The 27,334-nt window shown below is 47.1% G+C and overlaps 1 protein-coding gene across 9 annotated transcripts in view; it reads right to left on the bottom strand.

The window, feature by feature from the left end:
• The window catches only part of Cyfip2 (cytoplasmic FMR1 interacting protein 2), a 117,271-nt gene that overhangs the window by 74,113 nt on the left and 15,824 nt on the right, over positions 1-27,334 (bottom strand). For all 9 annotated transcript variants that reach the window (XM_021646393.2, XM_021646391.2, XM_021646396.2 and 6 more), the window contains 12 exons: positions 24,605-24,744; positions 22,696-22,785; positions 19,120-19,197; positions 17,204-17,305; positions 13,187-13,368; positions 11,359-11,455; positions 10,082-10,210; positions 8,666-8,770; positions 6,534-6,625; positions 4,740-4,857; positions 1,055-1,174; positions 219-344 (listed from right to left, as the gene is read on the bottom strand). In XM_021646393.2, the coding sequence (XP_021502068.1) occupies positions 219-344; positions 1,055-1,174; positions 4,740-4,857; positions 6,534-6,625; positions 8,666-8,770; positions 10,082-10,210; positions 11,359-11,455; positions 13,187-13,368; positions 17,204-17,305; positions 19,120-19,197; positions 22,696-22,785; positions 24,605-24,721 (1,356 nt within the window). In that variant the 5' untranslated portion in view covers positions 24,722-24,744. The remainder of the gene's footprint in view (positions 1-218; positions 345-1,054; positions 1,175-4,739; positions 4,858-6,533; positions 6,626-8,665; positions 8,771-10,081; positions 10,211-11,358; positions 11,456-13,186; positions 13,369-17,203; positions 17,306-19,119; positions 19,198-22,695; positions 22,786-24,604; positions 24,745-27,334) is intronic.

Below are 27,334 nucleotides of genomic sequence, written 5' to 3'. Positions count from 1 at the left end.
AACCAGCTAGCTATCTATCCCCACCCCATCCCTATCCCTCACCCCGTCATTTCTTAGTAACTTTTCACAGAAAACAACCTGGATGGGGGGAAAAGACATCATAAAAAGTGCAGCAAGTTAAAAATGTCAACACTGTTGGGTGACTAAAATGACCCCAGGAACCACAGGGAGCAGCAGTCCTGGGGTGCGTGGGGGAGAGCAGGGCATCGGACACCCACCTCCACAAAGGCAAACTTCTCCTCGCTGGTGTAATTGTAGCGCGTGGCTCTCTCATATTCTTCCGCTGTGCCCGGGCAGTCCTTGTTGCAAAATTTGTCTGTGGGGTGAACCAGCTTCCAAGAGTACTGGGGAGAGAACAAACAGCCAAGACCCTCAGCTGAGGAATGGTAAAGAAAATGGCCAAGCCATCCCAGGGCACACTGATGGGGTGGAGACGAGATAGCACTGACTCATGCAGGATGGGGACAGACCCTGAAAACACAACTTTAAACAAAACAAAACAAAACAAAACAAAAAAACTCTAGACACAAAATATCACAGGCTCTTTATGAGTCTATGTATTTAGATATGGCAGATATAGAGAGTAGGGTATCCTCTAGAAAGCAGAATACTGAGGTCCGAAGGAACAGGGTGATAGGTGTGAGTTTTTAAAACTATTTTTTACGACTTATTTTTAATGACGTTTATGTGGGCATGTTTCTGTCGGTGGGGATGTGCATGAGTGTGCAGGTATTCACAGACGCCAGGGCCATCAGATCTCCTGTGCCGGGGTTACAAGAGGTGGTAAGCCAACCAATGTTGGTGCTGGGTCCCGGATTGTGTGTGTGTGTGTGTGTGTGTGTGTGTGTGTGTGTGTGTGTGATGTTGTAAGTGATGAAAATATTAATTTAAGGGTATATAATTCTGTAAATATACTGAAGTATGTAGGTTCCAGTCACGTAAGCAGTGTGGTGTATGCGTTACATGCTGAAAGATAGAACGCTGAGTAAAGTCAGAGCTCCATGGATGCCATGTGAATCTGGCCATGTGCGACCTGTCACCTCAGGACACTTACCACCTCCATGACGTGGGCGCTCCACTTGGAGAGAAGCTGCAGGCCTCGCAGGGCCAGGTCAAAAAGCTCCCGGTACTCCTCATCTGACTTCTGGCTGTCCAGCCCTGAGCCTGTCACCACCTGGGGGGACACAGAGCTGCGCACTCACCGCGTGGTCCATGGGCCTGAGGCTTATAAGCATTCCTCCTCTGGTTCCCCAGGAGACACTGTGCAACTGCCATGCCCTTTTGCCAGGTAAACTTGGCTTTGACAGTTGTCTCACTGAAGGCCACAGGAGGTGTTAGTCTAGATTCCCCACCCAGCCCCACCCCAGAGCCTTGCAACAAAGGCTTTAAACCTGTCTTGATGGCATTCTCGGTAGGAAGCACAGACTAGCAAGTCTTTGCAGTGATATGAAATATGAGTACGTGTGTAGGCAATGAGTTTCACGCAGCACCGTGACATCACGGGACCCCTAGCTTCATACCCTACCTCACATTGGAGTGCTCATCACAGATCACCAAAACGATGTCACTCACTAGCTATGATGTACTGATTAAAAAAGATCTGGAATGGGGCTGGAGCGATGGCTCAGTGGTTAAGAGCACTGTCTGCTCTTCCAAAGGACCCGGGTTCAGTTCCCAGTACCCACATGGCAGCTCACAACTGTCTATAGCCTCAGTTTCAAGGGATCTGACACTTTCATGCTAATGAACATAAAATTAAAAAAAAAAGAAAGATCTGGCACAAATGACTGTATGTTTAACATTCCACACCATGTGTATGCACATACGTACCCACATGGTGTCTGGATATGTATACATGTCCCCATGAATATAGGCGGGTGGTCATCGGTGATGGACACTATCTTTGTAAATTTGCTTCGTCACTGCTGTCTATCTGTAATTTTCCAAATTAATGCTTGCAGCAAAGTTTCCATCCCTTGCAGACAGCTCTGTGTTCCCAGTTGGGCAGAGGCCTTCCCTTTTTGGTTTAGCTCTCCTATTACAAGCAAACATCTTCCCTGTAGCTTAAGCAGTACTGAGATGCCCAAATTTTTGTGCTTTTCATTAACAGTCTCAGACAGAGCCTGTGTGCTAGGCCAGTGGTTCCCAGCCTCCCTAGAGCTGCTCCTCATGTCATGGTGACCTCAACCATAAAGTTATTTTCATTGCTACTTCATAACTGCAAATTTCGCTACTGTTATGAACTGTGATGCAAATATGTGTATTTTCTGAGGGTCTTACACAACCCCTGTAATAGGATCGGTTGATCCCAAAGAGGTTGTGACCCGGTTGAGAACCACAACACCATGCAGTGTTCTACCTGCAGGAAAGCTGTGGCAGGCACAGTTAGAAACACTTCAAACTGAAGTCACTGTACTGTTGATATTCAGTTAATGTCAACGAATTACCTGAAATTACCACAAAGGTATCTTTAGATGGGAACATAGATACAATAAGACTCCGTGCTGTTAAATACTGTAGCAAGAGGCTCCAGGGAATTCTGGATTTCTTTGTGGACAGTGGTTCATTTTTCAGAATGTTATGACTTAAAGTTATGAAGACTGATAACATATATGCATATAGAAAGCATGTTCATTTGGTTGTATGTGTCTGAGGTAGTCTACATCCAATGAATTTATGCAATGGTAGATGGGAAATACTTAGAAAAATGTTGTATTCTGTATTGTGCGATTTGGTCTAAATACAGAAAAACAACTATTTATGATGTGATGTTTAGCTTTAGTTGTCAATTTGGCACAAACACGAGTCATCTTGGAAGGGTGTCTCAATGAGAGATTGTCTGCACTGGCTCAGCCTGGAGGTATATCCATGGGGGCTTGTCTTACTTAAGTTAATTGATGAGGGAAGACCCAGCCTACAGTGGGTCTGAACTGTGTATGAATGGGGAAACTGAGCTGAGCACAAGCAAGCAAAAGAGCATGCATTCATGTCTCTCCACTCTTTACTGCAGGGGCGATGTGAGCAGCTGTCTCAAGCTCTTACCTCTGGGACTATCTCAAAGTGATGGACTATAACCTGAAATTGTGAACTCAAATAAACTCTTATAGAATAAATTCTTTAAACTGCCTTTTGTCAAGAGTATTTTATCATAGTAACATAAAACTAGACCATGTGGCGTTTACACATTGTATTAGGTCTCATAAATAATAAAGATGATTTATGATAACTTTGGTATGCAAATAGGTTATATGAAAAACTAAGAGACTGGAGGATCTGTAGACTTTGGTGTCAGTAGTAGATCCCGAAGCAATCCCTAATGAGTATCAAAAGTTAAGATGATGACAATGATGATGATGATGATGATGATGATGATAGCGCCTTTGGCCAGATTTAGTCTCAGATGGCACAAAAATGTGAGTAGGAATTCTGGCCTCAAGACAAATAATTCTGCTTATCGCACTTTACTGGCACTTTTGGAAAGACAGATAAAGGTTTGAATTTCATATGGTTCTTGTGAGCGCCAAGCCTACTAACCACGCTGTCCAAATTTGCCAGTCTGACCCCATTTCATATGCCCAGGTGATGATCACAGGTACTTCCTGAGCTGGGGCTTGGGAAAAGATGATCACTATGGCCACTGGCCACACGGTGGAGCCACGGAGCAAATGTGGGCTCTTCCACAATAAGGAAATTCAGATTGGGGACCCATGCAGGATTAAACATCACATGACATGAATCTGTGAGAAACACAGGGACCTACAAAGACATGCTAATTAAAGTTATCCTGAGATGGTAGGATTCTATGGGATTGGTTACCTTCTTCCCTTTCGTATATCTAGTTTTTTAAGTCTGTGAATTGAGCATGCTCTTACATTAAATAAATAAATAAATAAATAAATAAATAAATAAATAAAAGATTTGAAAACAGTCTTTAGTGTCGCAAGAGGTATTCGCACGGTGCACACACATGCGGATCACGGTGGGTATCAGTGTTCAGTTTTCATTTTCTCTGGAATGGGGTCTCTTTGTTGTTTGCCATCGCATTCACCGGGGTAGCTGGTCCACAAGCTTCCTATAGGAGGGTTCAGAACCGTGTCTCTGGCTGCTGAAGGTGGGGAGGGGATGAATCCTGTATCGCTAATAAACAGTTACTGGGCCCTTACTGTATTCCAGGTACAATACATATGACAGGGACCCTGTCAATGATCTTCATGAACCTTTCAAAATATACCCTATCATTACCTCCGTCTGGAAGATGACTGGATTGTTTTTAACTGGCACAGTAATTACAGATCTCTATGGGACACAGTGCGAAGATTCAACACACGTGTACAATATGTGAGGAACAGATGGGCTACCTGGCCTGTCTATCACCTCTCATGTAATTGCTTCACGTTGATGTCCATAACCAGCATCAACCACAGTCACTCCACTGTGGTGACAGAATATTACAAGTGATTCCTCCTACTTGGCTATCTTAAACCGGTACTTTTCTTAAATATTTGCTACGTAATAAAAAGTACAAATACCCCAAGAAGAAGGAAGTGCCCCTCGGGAATTACCTGTATACCCATTTTGTAGATGAGGGAATCGAGGCACAGAGATACTGGGCATCAGTTCTAGTCTGACTCTGAAACTACACTTCCAGCAATGTTACCCTCTTGCCTCCATCCTGTGCTGCCTCTGCCTGCCCAGTCTCTTGGTACCGCCGGCGGCTCTGGACCAGCCGCAGGACTCACCTCGCTGTTGCTGTAGCGAGCCAGCTCAGAGATGAATCGGATGTGGTCATCCCGGATCTGGACCATCTGCTCGCAGATGTTGTACTGGGGGCTGATGCTGCTCTGAGTGCACGTCCACCTGGGGAGAAAACCACAGGATTTGTGAATGGGTCCCGGCTCCGGGCACCTTCGTGGGACAGGCTCCTTCTGCGCACTAGCTGTTCCTGGTCTTCAGACAACATAGCTGGCTCCCCTGGGTGGAACCAGATGATAAAAGCGGCTGCCTACACCCCAGAACCAGCTCTGTAGGCACCATGGCTAGAAAGGAGACTCCTGTCCCTGCCTTCTCCAGATCTCTCCACAGGTGTTTCTGGACACCAGTGCACAGTACTTACCACTTAGGTGAGGGAGCAAGGGCCAAGATCACAGCCCCTCTATGGCCACAAAAGGCTAGAACGATAGCCGAGCAAAAGCAAGGTGGGCAATCTCCCTGTCTTTCCCAATAAGCACCTGCTGACACGGAAGTACCCACAGCAAGAGACTCCCTCTCTCTCAAGTGGGTGGTTCCTCCTCCCCACCTTTTCTTTTCTCCTCTTCTCTTCCCATTTTCCTCCCTCCTCTCCTCTCTTCTTTCTTTTTCGTCCTTTTGAACAATGTTATTGGGAAAAACCACCCTGAACTGGAGTGGAAAGAAATGAACAAAAGCCCTCATTCTTGGCCCCTCTCTTCCTCTGTCCAGAACAAGGGGCTCAATAGCCAGACCAAGAGAACGAGGAAGTCAGCAGGCAGGAGAAGGGCTTGGACAGAACTTTGATTCAAAAGAAGATTCGAAGGGCACTCTCACAAGGATGATGAGCAGTGACACCACCCTCACCTCCCTCTGGCCTAGACTCTGTTAGTTTTTCATTTTGAGCTTACTCAGTGCAGGCGGCCCTGTTGCCCAGGCCTTTGACTCTCTGCCTGGTTGTAAGCTGATACCTGCCTAACCAGCATCTCTCTCTAAGACTTCCAGACATGGTCTGAATTTCCCCAAGGACCCATCTCTGGGGCTCCAGGTAGATGTAGGTTGTAGGTCAGGGACCGCTCTTCAGGTATCTTCTAAGTTAAGGCAGGCTTTGAGCTCCTATCCTCCTGCCTCCACCTCCCAACTGCTGGGATTATAGGTGTTTGTACCATACCTGGGTTCTGCTGGTATCATTTTAATCCCAGCTACTAAGAGTGGCTTCGGCAGGAGAATCACAAATTCAAGGGAACTGAGTTTAACTCAATGAGACCCTGACACCCGCCCCCCCAAGGTAGTTTTGTAGGATGCTTGCCCAGGATGCGTAAGACCCTGGGTTCAATGCAGCATTGAAAACCTCAGAAAGACACTGACCAAAGATGGCCAGGACCAACCATAAGGATAGGCCATAGTCTCTTAGGGGAGGTAACCAACCTATGTCACAGCTGGAACCATCCAAGCCACACTGGTAACCCCGTACTTACTGAATAGTCACAAAACCTCAGCAGAGACCTGAACCAGGGTGACAACTGCAACCATCAGTAGACTCCTGCTGTCCCCACTGAGGGGAGGGGCTTACCGCAGAGCAGCACAGGGGCCGTGGCTGTGCTCTGGGCCCTTTTGAGCCTGGCAGCAAAGAGCTGGTGCAAAAGAGCTCAGAGCACCCTCACTATACCCCTCCTGGCACTACTGTTCTGCGGCAATCCACCTGCCCAGGGCTCTGGGGAGGGAGGAGGAACTGAAGTGGTCCCTCAGCTCCCTGCCCAGGCTGGGCGTCCTCACAGGAGCCGAGAGACATTACGGCAGGCACTCACTTGGACTTGTTCTCTTCATAGTGAGCACTGGTCTTAATGTATCTGGCCAGCTCTATCTGCATGTCGCCGAAAAGAGGCACCACCTGCAGCTGCTGCAAAGGAAGCAAACAGAGCGCGTGAGATGCCACAGGCAGGGCCGGGCTGCCGAACCGTCGGGGTAAAAGGCTTCGCTGTGCACCTGGGGCCAGGAGCTTGAATTCTTTTGCCACGGAGTCCTGGCATCTGGAGAACCCCCAGCCAGCATACAGGCCCTTCCCCTGTTTCCAACCAACTGCATACTTCAAGCAACCGACACCAGAAAGGCAAAGTGACTTGTTCAAGGTCACATAGGAGAACAGGTGAGGCAGAGGATCAGGTGGCTGGCCTCCCTGTACAGGGTCCTTTCTACAGCTCAGAAGATTTCTGCTGCTCCGAATTAGACTAGGAGCAGATGGCAGACGGCTACTACCTGGGGTGGCCTTCTGGAGACTGTCCACCTGATACCTAACATTAAAGTGCAGATAGGTCAGGACGTGTGGGAGGGAGGCTTCTGTCTCCCCACATCTGTCTCTCCTGCACCGCACCAGGCACTTTACAAGCACTATCTCAGCCGAGCCTGGCTGCATAGGCCTGTGATGCTAGATGTTAATGACACAAGATGATCTGATGTTCACAGGCTCCCTGGGCAACACAGTGAGACTACCTTAAAATAAAAGTAACAGACACAAACAAACAAACAAAAGGTTGGGACATAACTAGTAATAGAGGAGTTAATTTGTATGGGCAAGACCCTGGGTTTAATCCTAACTGCTTGTAAAATCCAACCACCCAACCTCCCACTATCTCCACCCACGTATCACCACATGGAGTCAATACTGCCCCTTCTCACTGTACTGGCACAGGGATAGACTCAAAGCAAGCTTAGTCTGTACAGGAAGTCAGACCAGATAGAGTGAGCGCCAGGATCAGAACCCTCGGCTCCAGGATGCCTAGTCTATGCCTTTCCCAAAGCTACCCAGTTAGAAGGCAGCAGAGCCAGATTAAACCCTGGCCTTGTGTAGGCCTGGTCCATCTGTCCATCCTTCCATCCTTCCTTTCTGCCGCCTGAAGGAGGACATTGCAGTTTCCCAACATGGGGACAGTCTTCCTCTGGGGCGGCTCTGGAGAAAAGCTAACGAACCAAGCCAAAAGACCCCTCTGAGGACTCACATTTTCTCTTAAACCTCACCCAGTATCTTCCACAACACAACATCCCCTTAGGGTGGTGCTCACATCTGCAGGACCCAACATACAGAGTAAAGTCAGAACGAGACTTCAGTTGCAGGTGTGACAACTCTTTATTCAAACTCCAAATAGCTAAAAAAGTTTGCCTGCAAGTTTTTATTAGAATGTTTTGGAGCGAAGCAATCAGATCACAAAGGCACTTGGATGGATGTGCTCAAGCAGAACGCTGGTGAGTTAAAAGTGCCTAAGTGATGCAGGCAAGAGGCCTGTCAATGGCCAACATGAAGCCACTTAAACTCTAGTGTTTCAGGGATGGAGAAATGGCTCAGCAGTTAAGAGCACTTGCTGCTCTTCTAGGGGACCAGGGTTTGATGCCAGGTACCAACATGGCAGCTCACAACCATCTTTAACTACAGTTCCAGAGCATCCAACACCCTCTTCCGGTCTCTGAGGGCACTGCACACACATGGTGCAGACACATTCAGGCACAACACCCATAAGATAAAAGTAAATGTTTTATATGTATACATACATGTATATACACACACATTTTTTTTTCTTTAGTTCTACTTTCACGAGCTGTGGGGTGTAATGAAAATTAACACAGGTATTGTATCCCTAGAAGGATACAATTCTGTCTTTAGGTGAAAGATTTTAGGAAAGGGAAAAAGAGCATGCAGGAAGACTTACAAGGCCTTCGGTGGAATGGCAGTGGAGTCCTGAGGCTGGGCATCACCCCCATGTGGGCAGCAGCCCTTGCTTTAGTGAGAGCAGCTGGGGCCTGTGCTCCATCTGCCTTTTCCCTGAGTAGCTCTAGATGCCTAGGAAGCATCTCCACAGCTTTCTAGCTAATTTCATTCCTTCCTTCCCTCTATAATCTAGCCTCCAGCAATTCTGTCCCCTGTCCCGCCCCAGACCCCATTACTAACCTTAAAAAACTTATCAATTTTGCTAAGGTTGATTCTCTTCTTGGCGTCCAGTTTGTAAATGTTACTGACATTTCCATCCATCAGGTAGAGGCCGAAGCCCATCACCTAGAGTGAGAAAGGGCCAAGCACAAAATTCTCTGCCATCTTGTAGGGACACACACACACACACACACATGCTATTTCAAAAGCATGCGCATCTCCAACTTAAAACAGGAAACATGGGGTCTAATTTCAATAAGAAATTTAATATAGTATTATAGTAGCCACCCTGGGCCAGCGGCTGTGGTTAGGGTTTAACAAGTCTGGTTTCGACTCCCACAAAACTCTTAGGTGCCATATGTTATTCTAAAGATGAGGAATCAGAGACAGAGAGAGGTTACAAAGCTTGCTGGAACCAGGTAAGCTGCAGAGACTATCTATAAAGGGTTTAGCCTAGGATCCACCATCCAAATGTGCAATTACAGATCCTCTGGGATAGGAAGGGCCTTGTTGCTTACCAGAGTTGTTGAGACCCGGACAGTGGAATGATAATAAACGACCATAAAATTCCCCAGGAAAACAGCACTGCAAAGGGCCCTGAGGGGAGCCATGGGGGACAGAGTTCAAGAGCAAGCCTCTGCCTGCAGGTGCTGATACTCTTGATATTTCAGCCCATTTGCTAGTCCCTTTAGGTAAATGAGCAGCTGCAGGGGTTCTGCCTTTCCTATAAGCTAGGAATTTCTCTATCAGGAAGTTTAGCTCTACAAAAGGCTATGCTATCAGGGTTTTCAGTGCGGTCAAATATCTGTGTGAAAAAAATATAATATTTCTATAAAATAGGTTTCTTGGCATCAACTAAGGATGGCATTGCAGAAACATCCTTAATGGTATTTGCAATGTGTGCATGGCATAACAAAGCAAAGGGAGAGGACTCAAGGAAGACCATAGTCACAATTTTAAGTGGATAAGATGGCCCAGTCAGTCACGTGTTTGTGGCGCAAGCATGGACCTGCATTCAATCTCTAGCACCCATGTAAAAACTGGCATGGCAGTACACGTGTAACCCCGATGCTGTGAAGGCAGCATCCTGAGCTTGCTGGCCAGCCATCCAGGCCAAACAGGTGAGCCCAGGTCCCAGGGAGAAACTATGTGAGAAAAGAAGCTGGGTTAGGAACAGTTACTGCCCTTGCAGGCGGCCCAAGTTTGCTTCCCAGCAACCATGCTGGGCAGCTCACAATAGACCGTATCTGCAGTCCCAGGGTATCTGACACCTCTGGCCTTCGCATGCCTGTTTAAAATAATACAAATAACCCCTTAGAAAAGAAGATGGGTGGCTCCTGAAAACTGACACCGTTAGTCTCCACACAGACAGACAGACAGACAGACACACACGCACGCACGCACGCAAGGAAGCAGTGGGAGGTGGGGAAGTTTTACCTTGAGGAGCATGTGTTTCTCACTGGGCGTCAGGTACATCTTATTCTCATAGTAATCAACACAGATGTTGACAATGTCGGCCAGCAGTTCCTCATAGCCTGGGATCACTTCCAGTTGCTGGTGAAGACACTAAACAGCGCCACCCGCTGGTCAGGCAGAGCAAACGTCCTCCTGCACCACCCAGAAGGCCCAGAGCTGGGCAGACTAAATGAGCACTTTGGTCCCCACTGAGGTCCCAGGAGGAGGGCGCTTTCAAAGCCCGCTTTCAATGATACCTGACTGCCCCTTGCTGCTAGACACTAGCGGGTAGTTCCTCTTCACCTCCTACAGCAGGGACCTAACCCCCTGAGTCTCCCATGCTAACTCAGCCAGTTCTGAGGGCTGGGTGTACTCTCGGGCAGCTCGGCTTTACAGCGATCGGGCCTGCGGTAATTGCCCCTTAGTTTTGAGGGTGTAGGCTTCTCCGTGCGGCTTCTTCAGACAAAGGCAGGGAGAAGACACACCCAGGGAAGGAGTAACGGGAGGTGGGTAGGTATCTCCTTCCTGGTAGGATCTAGTTCCTGTGAAGGAAGGTTTCTCTGTACCCCTTTCTCCCAGAGAGACAACTCGGGCCACTACACGATACTCAGTGGATAGCATCACTGGACTTCTTTACAGACAGCAGGGGGCTGCGACTCCATAGCCTTCCACAGTGACCAAAAAAATGCCTTGCTACCACCAGGCCTTTGAGATAGGTGTGAGGACTGGGGAGCATCGGGTCCCTCTTGTGCTGCCCTGGGTCCCACAGACACTCCTGTTACTGAACTGACTGATAGCAAGATAGGTCCGGCTCTTACAGGCACAATGGGAGAAGAGAAGCCCAGGGGATGTCCCCTGGCAAATGGGTGGCAGTGGCTATAGCTGTGCTTTCTCAGGCTCTTGGTCAGGTTCTGAGGGCCTTAGGTACATGCTTCATTTATTTTCTCATTATAGTCTCCAAATAATACACCCACTTTACGGATGAGTAAACTGAATCTCCGACTTTGCCCGAAGTGTAATAATGGCTCCAGGGCAGGCTTGTTCTCAACCCAGAGGATGATGTGGGGCCCACACTCCTGTCTGGGAAGCTTCCAGAGAAGCAAACAGGAAGAGGTCGCCGGCTCTCATGAAGGGCAGTGGAGACAGATATGGAATGGGCCTGTGTGCTCTCCCTTGGAGTCCTCTCAGCCTCCAGCCCTAGCCTTGCTTCCTTGGGACGTCAAGCAGGACCAACAAGGAACCTGGGTGATCACCCTCACCTGGGTGATCCTGTTGTGATTGGCCAGGAACATGGACAGGTTCTGAGATTCCTGGATGGACTGGGGGTCGGCCATCTTCCTCAGGAACTGGGCCGCTCTGAAACACAGAGAAGGAGGTGCTGACAGGGCACACAGGAGTCCACTCCCACTCAGCTGCCAAGAGACATGGTCCTGATGTCACGAGGCTCTGGCCATTGCAGGTGAGCCCAAGGTCAAAGGAAAATGTGTTTGGCAGTCCTTTCTCTGGGGCTGCTAATACCCTCATGGTAGCTGCTGGGAATTGGAAGGCGTGAAAGCACAAACAAACAAACAAACAAACAAACAAAAATCACTGGAATCCCTGGGAATTTAATGGAAACCAGGAAGGAATAATGAGACAGGGAGTGGGCAGTGTCCTTGAGCCGGGATAGGACCTCCAGGAAAGCTGTACAATGTGTCCTGTAGAACAACCACAGGCAAGAAGGTTAATTTTTTTTTTTCATACACTCTGTTCATTGTAGGAAAATCTCAACATCCTATTCTGGGGTTGGTTTGTAGTACCAGGGATTGGACCCAGGGCATTGTGCATGCTGACCTCTGAGCTGTGTCCCCAAACTTTTTACTCTTTTTCATTTTGAGATAGAGTACTGCTAAGTTTTCCAGGGTGGCCGTGAACTCGTGATACAGCCTAGGCCTTGAACTGATGAAAACCACTAAGGGTTACAATCCCGTGCTGCTAGGCCGATTCTCCTGCCGTAGCCTTCCAAGTAGCAAACACAGACCAGAGATCTGGGTTTGCCTCCACATTCTCATGCACCGCACTGCCTGGCAACACGAAGCCCTCCAACCTAACTAGGCGACAGATGGAAAGAGGAAGAACAGAGAGAACACAGGCTGGCTTTAACAGTGTCCCAACGTAACCCAGCGAGGCACAGCTCATGTTCCAATAACCTGTGAGGATGGAGGCAATGTGCCTGCCTGGTTTACAATGCAGATGTCCATTGTGGTCATGATGGGAGTGGCGGGCCATAACGGGAAGTGTATGGGGAAGGATGCTGTGCTGGTGGCCATCTGTGATAGCCTGAGCTGGCCTTGAGACGGGCTCTAACTATTGGGCAACCTGGGTTTCACATCTGCCCTCGTCTCTCTGTAATTATCTTGAAATCCAGGGAGGTGTGGCAGGATAGATAAGGTCGTTCTTTGCCAGTGATATGGACGACCCTTCCAGGAGGTATTCATAGACATTGTGGCACTCATCTGAGCTTCAATCAACTCCCCGGGATCTGTCACTTTTCAGAGGTCCCTGTCTTTAGGTGGCTATATCCTGGCTTTTGGAGATGAAGGACTCCCTCCCAATCCCCAATCCCACTCTTTTTTTTTTTTTTTTTTTTTTTTTTTTTGGTAATGCTGACATGGACCCCTAATTTATCCATCCACTCAGATCACCTCCATCCCGCTCAGTGCTTGACAGAGGGATTAGCAGGATGGAGTGACAGCAGTCTTGGCTGGGACTTTCCAAATGCATGTGGAAGGTATGCCTGGGCTTTGCAGTTCTGGGACATAAGCGGTGCCCTCTGTTTCTCACAGAGAGTGACAATGACACTGCGTTATGGTAATCTTTCCACCATGAGGCAGGCATGGCAGAAATTGCTTCTGTTCTCCAGATGGGGGGAAGAGAGGACCGGATTCCATTTTGGGACATCAAGCCTGGCCAACACCAATTCTTATGAAGCCTCAGCTTGGAACTGTCTCCCTTAGGTTACCCTGACATGGCAGCTGTGGTTTGAAGAAGGTCACAGCAGGGACTAAGTCTGTGAGAAGGGTCCAGGGATCAGGGAGGGCTCCTGACCTCTTGTAGGCGGAGTGGTCATTCTTGACGCTGCACTTCATGTTCTTTAGCTCATCCAAGACTGCGAACATGTTGATGAACTTGCCCAGGGTCAACAGGTAGGCCTCGGAGACAAAGTCTTTCCTGCGCTCCGCATGGCACAGCCTCTTCACCTCGCTACAGAAGCGCTCGATGGCCTTGCGCTGGAGACAGAGGGGCAGGTGGTGAGGATGGGGCAGCCTGGGGGACCTCAGTATGCTCTCGGGGAGGAGCAGGTCAAGTTCCCTGGGGTCCTCACTAGAGTCAAGTTGGAGAAATGAGGACACATCTGCCATGTTCCCGCTCCCAAAGCTAATTGTGACATCGTGCTGGGACCTGTTCCAAGTGAGTTTATCTGATGAATTAGTCCCAAACACATTTTCTAAGAAGCATTGAATTCCCACTGTGTGACATGCAGGGAAAGAGACAGAGGTCCATCCAACAAGCGAGTGATTATTGAGCATCTACTATCTACTATGCAGCCATCCTAAGGACTGAGGCCAAACAGAAACTAAAACAAGAAGAAAAGTCGGGCACAGCAGCACACACCTGTAATCCCAGCGCTTGGGGAGGCAGAGGCAGGCAGATTTTTGTGAGTTCAAGTCTGGCCTGGTCTACAAAGCGAGTCCAGGACAGCCAAGGCTACAGAGAAAAACCCTGTCTTGAAAAACAAAACAAAACACCAATAAAACAACCAACCAAGCAAACCAAACCAACCAAACAAAACAAGAGCAAAAACTGCTCTAAGGCTCAGATATGGCAATTAAGTAACAGAAAACAAATTCTTTGCAGCAGAATTTCATACTTGATATGGCAGGCAATGAAGAAGGGATGGAGATTGAGAAAGGGCTCTAAAGAATTGTCTGTCTAGTACTCTGTAATTACTTGCCAACAACACACTCCCTTAATATTAAAGTTTTATGCTCTCTCTCTCTCTCTCTGTGTTTGTGTGTGTGTGTGTCTGTCTGTCTGCCTACATGCCTGCCTCTCTGTCTCTGTCTTTATATCTCTCATTCTCACCCCAACTGAATGCAGGGCCTTGTGTATGCTAGTCAAGCACTCTACCAGGGTACACACCTCTATATCTTAAGCTTTTCTTTGTCTTTCAATCTTAGTTGGAATCTTTAAATCTTCTCAGGTAGGCCTTGGATTTCTTCCTGTGTCAGCTTCCTAGGACCCTGATATTACAGTACTATGCTATCACGCACTGCTGTAGTACATCCCTTTTCTTCTCATGGTCCCACCCTCCCTCCTTCTTCCCCCTATCCCCTTCCCACAGTCCTCAGAAAGGGTGAGCTCTCCTCCCTTACTAACTTAAAGGCCACACACTGTCAATTCTCTTCAGGACTGCAAGCATCCTCTTCCTCTGTGGCCAGGTAAGGTTGACCCACCTAGTGGAAGAGATCCAGGAGCATGCTAGCTAATTCAATAATAGAGAAAATAGAATTTACACATATTCTGGAAGGAAGAAATAAAGCTACTTCTGTTTGTGGAAATAAGAAGGAGGAGGAGGAGGAGGAAGGGAGGAATTGCCCATCTAGAAAGAAAGACTGAAATCACCAAGAAATGTTTTCTTTAGGGAAATGATTTGAAAGAGAAGGAGAAAGATAGGGATAAGTGTAGGAAAAGGAGCTTCCAGTGCAAATGCCCTGAGGCTTGGATTGAGCAGAGCAAGTACAGGGAAAGAGCAAAGTCAACCCTAGAGGGGTGGTGAGCTCTTAAGGGCTCTTATGAGAGCTTTTGCTTTGACCCCGAGTGAGCTGGGGTTGCTGGGGCTCTAGCACAGTAGTGTGGCCTGTATCATAAGTAGCTGCAGAGGTGACAGCAGACTGCAGGGGCAGTTACGACACTTGGACATCCAAGGCAGATTCACTAAATGACCCAGGACTCTACTCACAGGAACCTGTTGGTCCCAGTTTGCTGTCTACTGCTGTGATAAACACTGTGACTAAAAGCAACTTGGGGAAGAAAAGATGTATTTCATTTCAGAGCTTAAGGTCCACCCTGAAGGAAGTTGGGACAGGAACTCAAGGCAAGTGCCTAGAGGTGGGAATGAAACAGAATCCGTGGCGGACCCATTGCTTGGTCAGCCTGCTCTCATACACAACCTAGGACCACCTGCCTAGGAATGGCCCAGCCTGCAGTGAGCTGGGCCCTTCCACACCAATCATTAATCAAGAAAATGGCTCTACCGACTGACCTACAGGCTAATCAGCGGAGGAATTTCATCAGTCAATGATTTTTTTTTTCTCTATATGACTCCAGCTCCTGTCAGGTTGACAACAAACTAACCAGCTCACAATCCAAGAGAAACAGTAACACAGAAGCTCTTACAAATGTTCAGCATTTGTTCCTAACAGACCCAAAGGGGAAAATCCCCACATATCACTAGGTGAATGGCTAAATAAACTACAAGGTATGTGTTCAGTGACATGGTATTCCATTATTAAAAAAAATAAAATGATTCTGTTACCTGCCACAGTATAGATGACACTCAAAAATACCCTGCCAACTGCAAGAGGCCAGTCCTGTATAATTTCATTTGTAGGAAAATGTCCAAACAGGAAATCCACAGAGATTAAAAAAGAAGTAGTTCAGTAGTTGCCTGGGGCTGGAGAAGAGGGGGCTGGGGTAGTATGGGGTAATGGCTCAAGAGGTTTCTTTCAGAGGAGTAAAGATATTTTAAAACAGATTATGAGATGAACACACAATTCTGTGAAGACACGAAAGCATGCTGGCACGTTCACTCTACCTGGATGACTCACAGGAGTAAATATTTCATCTAAAAAAATTGTTACTAGTTCAAAAGCAAGAAGAAGGTATTATAGTCATGATGGGGCAGTGAGCCACAGTGGGGAAGGAAGAGGAAAGGGAAGAGGAGGAAAAGAAAGAGGAAAAAGAGGACAAAGAGAAGGAAGGGAAGGAGGAAAAGAAGGAAGAGGAAGAAGAGGAGGAGGGAAAAACACAGGATTTGACCTGGCATTGCTCCTTGCCCAGACTGAAGTACCACCCCAGTGCAGCCCCAGCTCTTTCCTAGATGCTGAGTACAGGGTGGGTCCTGGCCAGTGCCAAGAGTCTATGAACGAAGCTCAGCTCCTCAAGGTATGAAGGGTACGGATAGGGCATGCTCTGTCACCCAGTGTGGGGTACAGGTTGGCTTTGAAGTGTTCACCCTGCCACCCTTGCAGCTGCCAATGGGACCCCAGGAAGAAAGTGGCTGCTCACACTTCCTGTCCCCTCACGCTACTGTAACCTAGTCGTCCTGTCACCTGTGAAGACCCTTAGCCCTCTCCCTGCCCTTTCTCCTCTAAACAATGGCTCTTCCAGAGCTCCTGAATAGTCTCCTGCTAATGTCCTTATGCTCCTCTCCCTTAGCCTCTTCCCCACGCCAAGCATTCCCTCCCTCTTGTCCAGATTTCCTAAAACTTCAGGTCAGCTCACATCATCAAATCCAAAGCTCAAGGCTCTCAGAACCATCTTACTGGGTCCCTGTCCCCTCTCTAGCCTCTCCTTGGACGGCTTCCTTGTTTTTACTGTTCTACAGCCCACCCCATTGCTGTCCCCCATTTCTCGAACACACTGATTCCTACAGGCCTTGGGGCTTTGTGCGATCATCTTCCTGGAGACCTTCTCATGACCATCACACCCCTGCCTCTCTTGTGACCCAGGTCACAGTTCCATGCTACTATCTCTAAGGCGGCAACTACCTGTAGATACTCTGCAACCTATAACTGTTATGAATCTTATTTTGCTCATGCCCTTACCATATCCTAAAAAACTACTGTGTGTTTTTGTAGCTCTGCCCTCCAAGCACACACATACTCCACCTTCTGTGGAGGTGGGGACACCTGTTGGCTTGGCTCACCCACGGGGTGTAGGCGGCTCCCAAAGATATTAGCTGGATGGAAAAAAAATGACACGGCACCAAAGTCTAGCAGGAAGGTTGGCGGGGAGGTCTCCATGAGCCTTCTGCTGTGGACCCCTCTCCGGCCAACTCACCTGAAAGTACATGAATTTCATGAGCTTGGTGACCTCTGGCTCCAGCACCTCCACGGTCTTCTCGTAGATCTCTACCCGGTTGGGCTGTTCATTGCACTTCACCTGTGAGAGTGAGAGGCAGGGTTCGTCATTCAGGCTCCTAGATATACAGCCTGTGTCATGAGCATGACCCGCCAATAGTTCAAATGTGGCATCCTGCTGTGGGTGATATGGTCACCCTAGTGAGAGGGGGCTGTGGAAGACTGACGGGCCCCAGAAGGGCTCCCTGGAGAGCGGCTGCAGTAAAGGAGCCAGCTGATCAACACTGGGCCCTCCTCCTTTTCCTTCTGGTCTGTGCTTTTACAGTTGGCTATACATGTATGTATGGAGAACTGCAATGTCCTCGCCCCTTATCCTCATGCATAAGATGATGAACCAGTCTGCCCTTGTTATGCTCTATGCCTGGAGCAAGCTCCCTGGCCATTTCCATGTTAATGATGGCTGACCTAAGCTTGTGCCATCCAGAGACCCATTTCCCCTGCAGTATCTGTAGTAACTGCAGTATCACATGCCAGATGTTCTTTGCACACACACACACACACACACACACACACACACACACACGCACACACACATGCACACCAAGCCTGCCAACAGTCTGGCTGGCTGTGGAGTGAGGCAATGCATGATTTTATTTTTCTGTAGACAGTGACTCACTATGGAGCCCATGCTGGCCTGAAACTCAAAATCCTCCTGCCTCTTCCTCCTAGGTGCTGGGATTACAGGTGAGTAACACATACATTGGACGAGGATGGCCTTTTATGGCTGTCAATGGCTAGATAAATGCCAGTGGGTCATTCAATGGACAAACTGATACAATCATACCCCACCATTACAAACATTAGAAGGACTAAGGTGGATAAAGCTGGAATTACTGTGAAAAGGTGGCCATCAGAGCAGATAGACAAAAATGTCACGGAAGAGTTAAGTAGGATTTGATGGCTGTTTTATTTTTGTTGTTGTTGTTGTTTTTGTTTTTTATACTGCTGGGGAGAGAATCTAGGTCTCAGGCCCTAAGCCCCTGGATATGTTTTGCAATGCTGTGCCAGTGAAACCACAGCTCCGGATTGGTCCCTTTGGCCAGATGAGAGTTCAGCAGACAAAGGTACTTGCCTTCAAGCCTGATGGTCTAAATAGGAGAGAATAAATTCCTACATGTTGTCCTCTGACTGCCATATGTATGCTACGGCGCATATATATACCCTCCCAAGAGAGAATAAACAAATGTAGTAAAAACTTTTAAGAAAATCAATTGTTGAAAAAAACAAAATCAGGCTTAGAGAACTACGAAAAGTAAAAAAAAAAAAAAACTTATTGATAATAGCTGTCCCTACATATGAGGGTCAAAAGGAAGAGAGAAGGTACCTTCTACGTCCTTCATGTGCATGTGGTTTCTTGATTGTGTTACGATGGAATCCACTAACTGAACAAAAAATGCCAATGATAATAAAAAAAACCCTGTATTTTCAACAAGTCCAAGATGGTATAAAAAATGAGAAACAATACAGTTCTGTGGTAACAATATGGATTTATAAAATATGTTCATGCCAATAAAAACATCTAGGGCCATCTGTAGCGAGGGTTTGGGTTTGGGTGGAGGTGTGAGAGATACCGTGCTTGCTACTTCAAGTCCTTTGTAACAGCCTGGTTGGCAGGAGACATATACTGCTCTTTTCCAGCGTGTGCTGGAAAACTTTTTAAGACCCTGGGCGTGGACCTTGTTAGGAGTATTACGGGACACTCTGAGTCAGAGGCTCAGATTCACCTCCTGCCACCTGAAGAACACAGCCCCTGGCTTGGGCTCGGGTTGGAGGGGTGCTGGAGGGGCAGTGACGCCTCCCTGAAGGACAAGAGAGGCACGGCAAGGACGGTCTCACCTGCGGGATGGCCCGGGAGCAGCTGCGCCAGGTGTACAGCATGACGGCATAGTCGTGTCCCTCCTCCAGCATTTCGTTCTGAAAGGGCAGAGCACGTCCATCAGGGAAATCTAACACGGGGGTCACGGGCTTCTCCAGGCTCTCAGCTGGACCACCCAGGATGTGTTCTGTGGCAGGCAACAGCAGCGTGGCCCGGGGGCTTGCTGACAAAGTCAGCTCTTGGGGCCGTCTAGGCCTGCGCATTAAGAACCTATATTCCAGTGAGGTCCCCAAGTCCCCAGGCAAGTCACCTACACTTTACATCTAAGAATAACTGATCTAATAAGAACTTTGGTAAAAGCCAGACGGAAGCCATCTATTCTACGATTCCTTTGGATGAACTACCCAAAAGAGATACAGCCCTAAAGGACACACAGTGGTTGATGGGAACACACGGAGAGAAGACCTGAATGTGGATGCTAATTGTGTAAGGTGCCTGTATGGGGTGATGGAATCAGATGGCAGTGACAGCTGTATAACATGGTGAAGACCATTAAAATACTGATGCCTGTATTTTAAATGGTTTCTGGTTATGGAAAGCATACCTCAAAAAAATATTAGGAGAAAAGAATTAGTATTATGCTTCCTCGTCGTGTAAATGTTATCTAGGGAAAACTGAACTTTAAATTTTAAATCAATTTATCATCTCTACATCATAATACATCATTAGGGTGGAATCCAATTTAATTTGGAGTTTGTTAGTTCTTGTAATTCTATTCAACAGCAACAGTTTCAATTCTTAATTAAGAAGTCAGTAACATGCTGTCCCCAGATCAGAAATGACACAGACCAACCCATGGGCCTCCTGCTTTCTCTTCTGCTTGGGAACACGTGTCTAAAAGTGGAACTGACAGTAACATAAAGAACACGTGGCTTTTCTCAGCACCCAAATGCCCACAGCAGGCATCATTTCATTCAGTTAACGAAGGCTGCAGGTCCCAGGCTCTGTGTGTCAGTGCTAGAAGCAGGCCTGAGAACCAAGAAGTGCACTCTGCCCTCTGGACAGTTCAGCCAGGGTTGTTGCATAACAAGCCCAGAAAACAGAGGTCAAGATGGCATGGTGGGAAGAGCTCTGGGTGGGACCTTGGCAACTTTGAATTATTGGTTCTTTTCCGGGCCATCTTTTATATATGTATATTGCATAATATATTTACCTATTTATTTTAAGAGATATGTATCCCAGGCTACTTTTTCTAGGTAGCTGAGGGTTACAGACATCCACTACCAAATCCAGTTTATGTGGTATTGGGGACCAAACTTAGGGCTCTGTGAATGCTAGGCAAGCACTTCCAGCCATGCCAATAGGTTTATGCAATTTGTCACATCAGCATCAGAAAACAAATGGAATCATGTTCAGAGCCAGCTTGTCCTTCAGATTTGACTATCTGAGCCTGTGACCTCGTACTTCTGGGACACCTCAGTCTGCATGGTTCTGCTCCCCATCACCCCAAAGAATCATTCTGCCAGCTGAAGATGACATCCAGTGTCTCTCATGTACATTACAGATTCACCCCTAAGGTCACTACCCCCATTTATGTCTCCAGCCAACAATTGTTTGGAGCATGTCATCCAGCTTAGGTGTTCCATTTGCTCCTCTTTATAGCTCATTCCAGGAGTAACCCAGGAGTAAGCATGACTGAAGCAGAGTTCGGTTCCCCTCTCCCCCATGGTTGAACACTGCCCATCGCTATTTTTTGTTTGTTTATTTGTTTGTGACAGGATCCCCTAGTCCAAGTTAGCTTCAAGCTCCCTATGTAACTAACTGAGGAAGTGATCTTGAATTTCTGATCCTCCTACCGTCACAGTTGGGATTACAAAGCTTTTGCCACACCACACCCAGTTTATTTGGTGCTGGTGCTCAAGTCGGGGCTTTGTGTGATCTAGGAAGGCACCCAAACAACAGATCCAGCCTCCGAACTAGGCTGTCATTAAATGAATGAAAGCCCTTGGTAAGAGGCTCAGCTGTGTCCCTCCCCTCCCCACACTATCCACATGCTCTAGCCCCAAACCAGGTACGTGAGACTGTGACTATTTCTAGGTGGGATCTTTTGAAAGGTGATGAAGCTCAAAGGACATCATGAGGACAGGCTGTCACGCATTCTGACTGTCATCCTTATAGAAAAGAGACATACATAGAGACATCTGACACCCAGGAGTTTGTGAGGAAAGAGCCAGGGTAGCCAAACAGACATGTGGAGATAGCAGCCCCACTGACCTGCTCAAGGAGCCCCACCCTATAGGGCTGTGAAAAGGAAACACCCATAGTTTAAGCCAGTCATGGTATTTTGCTATGGTGGCCCAGGCATCAAATATAATCTCCATGTATGGAGCCCTTACCTCATTCTCCATAAATGTTATATACAGTACACATACACTCCACTTCTGGGAAGTGTGAGAATTCTGTCTTTGCTGATGTCTGCCTACCATCCCCCTCCCCATCTCATCTCTGTCTGCTTCAACCCCATGTGGAGAGAACCACAGAAAGAGGTCAGGACTGTTCCCAGGTTCATGCAAGGACTTACTGGTGGTAGGACCATGAGCAACTTGCTTATTAAGTTCTCCAGACCTCAGTCTTCTCATCTCTACAATAGGTATAATGATACCTTTGCAAGCCCTCGGGTTATTATGAGGTTCTGATGACATCACGAAGCAGATTGCCCTGCCTCCATTTCAAAGAGCAGTGTGCACACACATGCTATCATTAGCCTCTCACAAGGCTGTACTACAATTTAAAATTGGCTTCCTCCATTAAGCTTCCTCTGGTCTTCTCGAGGCCCCTTCAGAAACTGAACTCCAAACTTTCATCACAATATTGAATGTTTATACATTTTTATTCACCTGCAAAAAATAGTCTGGAGGGCCAAACTTTGTCACCAGGGAGTCCTAAAGTTTACCACCCACCAGCCGGGAGACCCTGAGTCAATTTCTTATCACCCAAGAAGCTCCAATGTTGGCCAACTGAAATATCAGAGCTGTCAATCACCAGACTCACTCACAGGGTCTGTGTGAGCAGTATATGAGACAATGAACCCGAAGTATCATAGAAGAAGTGTTTGGTTGAATTGTCTCTTCTCCCCTTGACTCACCGAGAACTGAAACTGTCCCCATACTAATTCTAGACTCAGCTCACAGCAGGTACAGAATACTTAATGAATGAGTTGGGTTTGTAGAACACATCTCATACAGTGAGAACAGACCAAGGGAACATGTCCCGGGGTCCACAAAAGAGGAATCTAGAATTCTGCAAATTTCCCTGAAGATAGAAGAAGAGAATTCTGCCCTTTTAGGGTCAAAGGCTAGAAAGGAAAACAACTGGCTCCATTTATGAATGATGTAGGCCAGCAGCTTCTTTGAGTCAATAAATGCTATCTTCCAAAGCCATGTCACTATCATTTTTGTGCGGGACTTTTTTCAGAATGGACTTTCACAGGCCAGCTGACTGAGGCAGAGTAAGCACAGGCCAGGCGCGGGAAGCTTCCCATGGTTCCTCTGCTTCAGCGGGCTATGTGCCTGCACATGTGGGTCACGGAAACTTACCATGCTGGAGTGGACCGTTGCCTGCTCAATGTACCTTGCAATGCCGGTGACAAATGCATTCCTGTCCTCGAAGTTCGTGTCAAAGTTAGCCTGTGGAGGTAGAGGACAGGAGGGCATTTCATTTGATTGTTGGAAAACACATCCAGGCTGGCTGGGTGTCTAGGGAACAAACAGCTGCCAACAAAAACCACAAGCTTTTTTTGTGGAAACCTACTGCCCCAATCACTTCAAACATCACCCCTGACCTCTCCAACTCAGCTGAGGACAGAAGGACAGTACCTGCTTCTCATCACTGACCAGTTTCACTCAACCAGGCCTCAGAAGTGTTTAATTCCGAGTCCACACTTTTTAATTCCAGTTAGTAAGGCCTTACTAATAAACTTCACTGATTTACTCATTGATAAATGCACTGAAATCAATCTGTTCTATATGCATGTCATCATGAATATTAAAAAAAAGTCCAAATACAAGGAAATCATACTTCCACCTAACTATGCAAGTCTAAACGGCTGCTGAAAGTCAAGGTGTGCATGGCTTTGATCCAGACACTCAGACACATTTGCCTCAGGGTGCACAGGTATAGATGCACAAGTCAGACCACAGCACTGCAGATTTTAGAATTAAACAATGTGGAAGCAATGAAAACAGCCGGCAAAAGCTTCTAGATGTCAGTCTGTCTGTACAATGGGCCAAGAAGGACCATGAGCTGCTTAAACATAAGGTGGCATTACTGCACTGATGCCCAACAATATCCACAGAAGAAGTTTTTGTTGCTGTGCTTTTTGAGGCAGAGGCTCTCTCTGTAGCTCAGGCTGGCCTCAGGCTCACAGCAACCCTCTTCCCTCAGCCTCCTGGATGACAGGATTAGAGCTGTGAGCCCCCACACCTGGCCCCACAATAAATGTTAAAGAAAAGATGAGTCAGAACAGTATATATACATATACATGCATATATATAATATACACGAATTCCTGTTTTAGTAAAAAGGAAGAATACATACACCCTATATACCTGATAAAACAAAAATGTGTATATACACAGAGAAGGGTATATTGTTATAAGAAATCTCTATGCTATACTTTTTTCATTTTATTTATAATGAAAATATCTCTGTAACTAAAATCAAAATATACTTGGTATAATTAAAATTATTATCTCTGTTAAAAGCTATAAATAAATCAAATTGAGGAAATAAATCTTCAAGTATGTGACTGATAGATTTAACTATTGAATGAAATGAAAAAATATATAATTATATTTAGTCATAGTTGGCCATCCAAGACTTAGCAACAAAGATCCAATGCAGCCCCAAATTCCAAATTAACACATTCCTTCTTAACATGGCATTTAGGTTAGCACGCCCAGACACGGGGCTTTGGCTAGGTTGCCTCCAGCTGCATGGATGCCCTCCTCACTAGGCCTGCCAGGGTCACAGTGGTGTGTGATGGGATGGGGTTTATCATGAAATCTAATCTAGGGCCAAAGCAAACAACTGTGACCCACTTCACTGAGCCACTCGCTGCTGCGTGGACTTGTGTGAGCTCTTGTCATACACATGAAGGAAAAGTAATTACCCAGGCAGACTCTAGAGGATTGTAAATTGTGATATTTAATTCATGAGATCAGGGATACTATAATCTGGGTGATGCAGCAACAGGAACAGCCCAGAAGGAATTTGGGGTCAAGAACAGATCAACAAATGCTCCCTGGGGGAGGGGGATGACCCTGGCACACATTTATTAGTTAATCTATTCCTTCCACTGGGCTCCTAGAGTGCACAGGGACTCCATCGCCTCCCGACCTTTCACCTTTTCAGTACCGACCTCCTCTTCCCTGCACTTCGGGGCAGGTCCCCTTACAGGACCTCTAGAATCCAGGTCTCTCCACCGCAAGCTGCTACTTCCATTACCTGGTACATGATGGAGGATGGTGGGGGCTCGATGCATGGCTGCTGGTCTGGGAGGGGCAGTTCCTCCAGCAGGTCCACGTTGGACAGGGCATCTTCCAAAGTGACGTGGGTGGTCATGGCTGCAGTGTCTGTCTTCCACACTGATGGGAAGGAAGAGAAGGATATGGGAGCATTTCCAAATGTCTCCTTTGGCCCCACCCTGTCCAAGCCCCTTGTGGAGGTTGGAGAGGGCCAAGAGTCACTGGTGCCACTCTCAAATGACACTTCCTCACAGGTGTCTTCTACCTACACCTTTAAAATCTGAGACTCAGGTTCTGTGAGACGGCTCAGTGGGTAAAGGCACTTGCTGTCAAGATGACCTGAGTTTGATCCCGGAGACCCACATGTTGAAGAGGGAGAGCTGACCCTCACATGTTACCCCCTGACCTTCACACACTCATCAAGCATGAGCCCCCATACATCATGCACACACACAAATAATATAAAATAAATTTTGAGGCTGTCTTGGCTGAGTCTCACCACAAGTTGGATTCTGCCCCCAGATGAGTGGTGAAAAAACACAGCTCTGAAAAGTAATGTCACCCACACGATCAAGTAAGCAAGAATCTGGATTGATGCTGGGCACAGGGACAGAAGCCAGGCCCTCCGTCCTTCTTAAGGACATTCATTAGCTACATTCTTAGATAATGGTGCAGGACAAGAATGTATGATGGAACAGCCAGGATGGTCAAGGAGACCCAGGCCTAGATTTTATAGGCTAATTAAGCAGGGACGGTACAATTATTAACTCCTATAAACGAGCCTGTGTGCGGCAATAGAGAAGCTGCCATGTCTCCCTTGGCCTGGGGACATTTTATGGACCATACCAAAGCAATCAGCCCTTAACAGCTAATTCCTTGTCTTGGACCCAGGTGGAATGTGACTGGCTGGGCGATAGCTCTGCCAGGCAGTGAGGCAGAAAGCACTGAGCAGGGCAGTTAACCAACTCAAGGTAATTGCTATTTTAAGAATACAGCCTCCTACAAGCAGAAGAATCATTTTTTAAATACAAATTTCCATGTGAAAACTGATGAAAAACTTCTAAAGTATGACTCGGTGTTTGAATCAGGTTCTCATAAGTTGCCTCCAAAAAATGATATCTTAAACCAGGTGTGGTAACACATTTCTGTAATCCCAGCAGGATTAGAGGCTGAGGCAGGAGAATCAAGAGTTTTCAGGCTAGCTTGGGTTACGTAACAAGTTGTAGGCCTGCCTGGTTACCTAATGAGACTGATCTCAAACTGTGTCCCTCAAACAAACCAACATCATGAGTTACTATGGTACAAGGAGATTAGAAATCACCAGTGCAAATTAGAAACCCCAAATTCATTCCTTTGAAAACTTGAAAGCAAAGAAAATTCACTCATAGCTACGGAGTGATTCAAACAGAAATGGTAATTACTTAGAACTTAGAGCACGAATAAAAATCTTCAATACATGTAGCTGAAGGTAAGAAAAGCAGAACTTAGGTTGAGAGAGAGAGAAACGTGCTCAGTGGAAAAAGAGGCTTGCTGCTCTTTCAGAAGGCCTGAGTTCAGTTCCTAGGATCCAAGTTGGCTGGCTCATATCCACCTATAACTCCAGCTCCAGAGACTCTGGTACTCTCATTTGCGCGCGCGCACACACACACACACACACACACACACACACACACGCACGCACACACGCACGCACGCACGCGCGCACACACACGCACGCGCACACACAAAACAAATCTCTCAAGAAAGAAAATAGGAACTCAATTAGCCCAGTGCTGCACTCAAACATTTAAAGAGATCAAAAGCTCAATCACAAAGAAACGAGGCTGGAATGGTTGGTCAAAGACAGAAACAAAATAAAACAGTAGAGGTAAGCAACAACAACAGCAACACCCAAGACTTACAGAAAGGCTAGTGACAAGGAGGCCAAACCTTTGCTACATGAATGAGAACACACAGAGAAGGACCACTGTGCTAGCTCAGCCCCCATGCAGGAAAGTATGGTTTAGGGCTGGAATCTCTCAGTGTCAGGGACCATGCCCTATTAGGAAAAACAGTGTCTAATGCCAGGCCACATGGGGACCTTTGACCTAAATGTGGTCTAGGTGCTGCAAAGAGCTGGACCATGAACACGGTGAACAAATATTTCCTTCAGATCTAAGGTTGGGTTGGCAGATGGGGGCTGGGCTGCTCCAGAGACACTGACTAGAATTCACACTCCACTGTTTCAAACACACCTCCTGGGGATGCACATTGCCAGTGACACAGCCAGCCTCCACTGAGGACACGTGGAACTCAGCAGTGACCTCCCCCTCTGCCTCTCTTCTCATCCCTATGCAAAATTCTAAGTGTGGTGCCCAGGACTACAGAAGCGTGACTGCCAGGCCACAGTGAGGCTGCACTTCCTTGCATTACTATTCTTTTACTTGTATTTAAAAAAATATTGTGCGTATAGCATAGGCAAGCAGCTGAACACTAGCAGTGTTTGTTACTTTGTGGGTCCTTTTTCTCTCTTCCACCCTTCTCCACCCTTATTAAACCCCTAACATTAGATCTGAGAGAAAAGAAGGATAGAGGAAAAAGGGGGTGAAGTTATTATTGGACGACTTCTTGCTGATTAGGGGCTTCAAGTTCTTTCGGGCAAGTTTGATCTTTGCCATCAGGATATCTAATGCGTTTCTTCTCTCTCTCTCTCTCTCTCTCTCTCTCTCTC

This window comes from Meriones unguiculatus, chromosome 11 (genome assembly GCF_030254825.1).
Source record: "Meriones unguiculatus strain TT.TT164.6M chromosome 11, Bangor_MerUng_6.1, whole genome shotgun sequence".
Taxonomy (NCBI): Eukaryota; Metazoa; Chordata; class Mammalia; order Rodentia; family Muridae; genus Meriones; species Meriones unguiculatus.
Note: the sequence above shows the minus strand (reverse complement) of the source record. Positions and strands in the feature narration are given on the sequence as shown.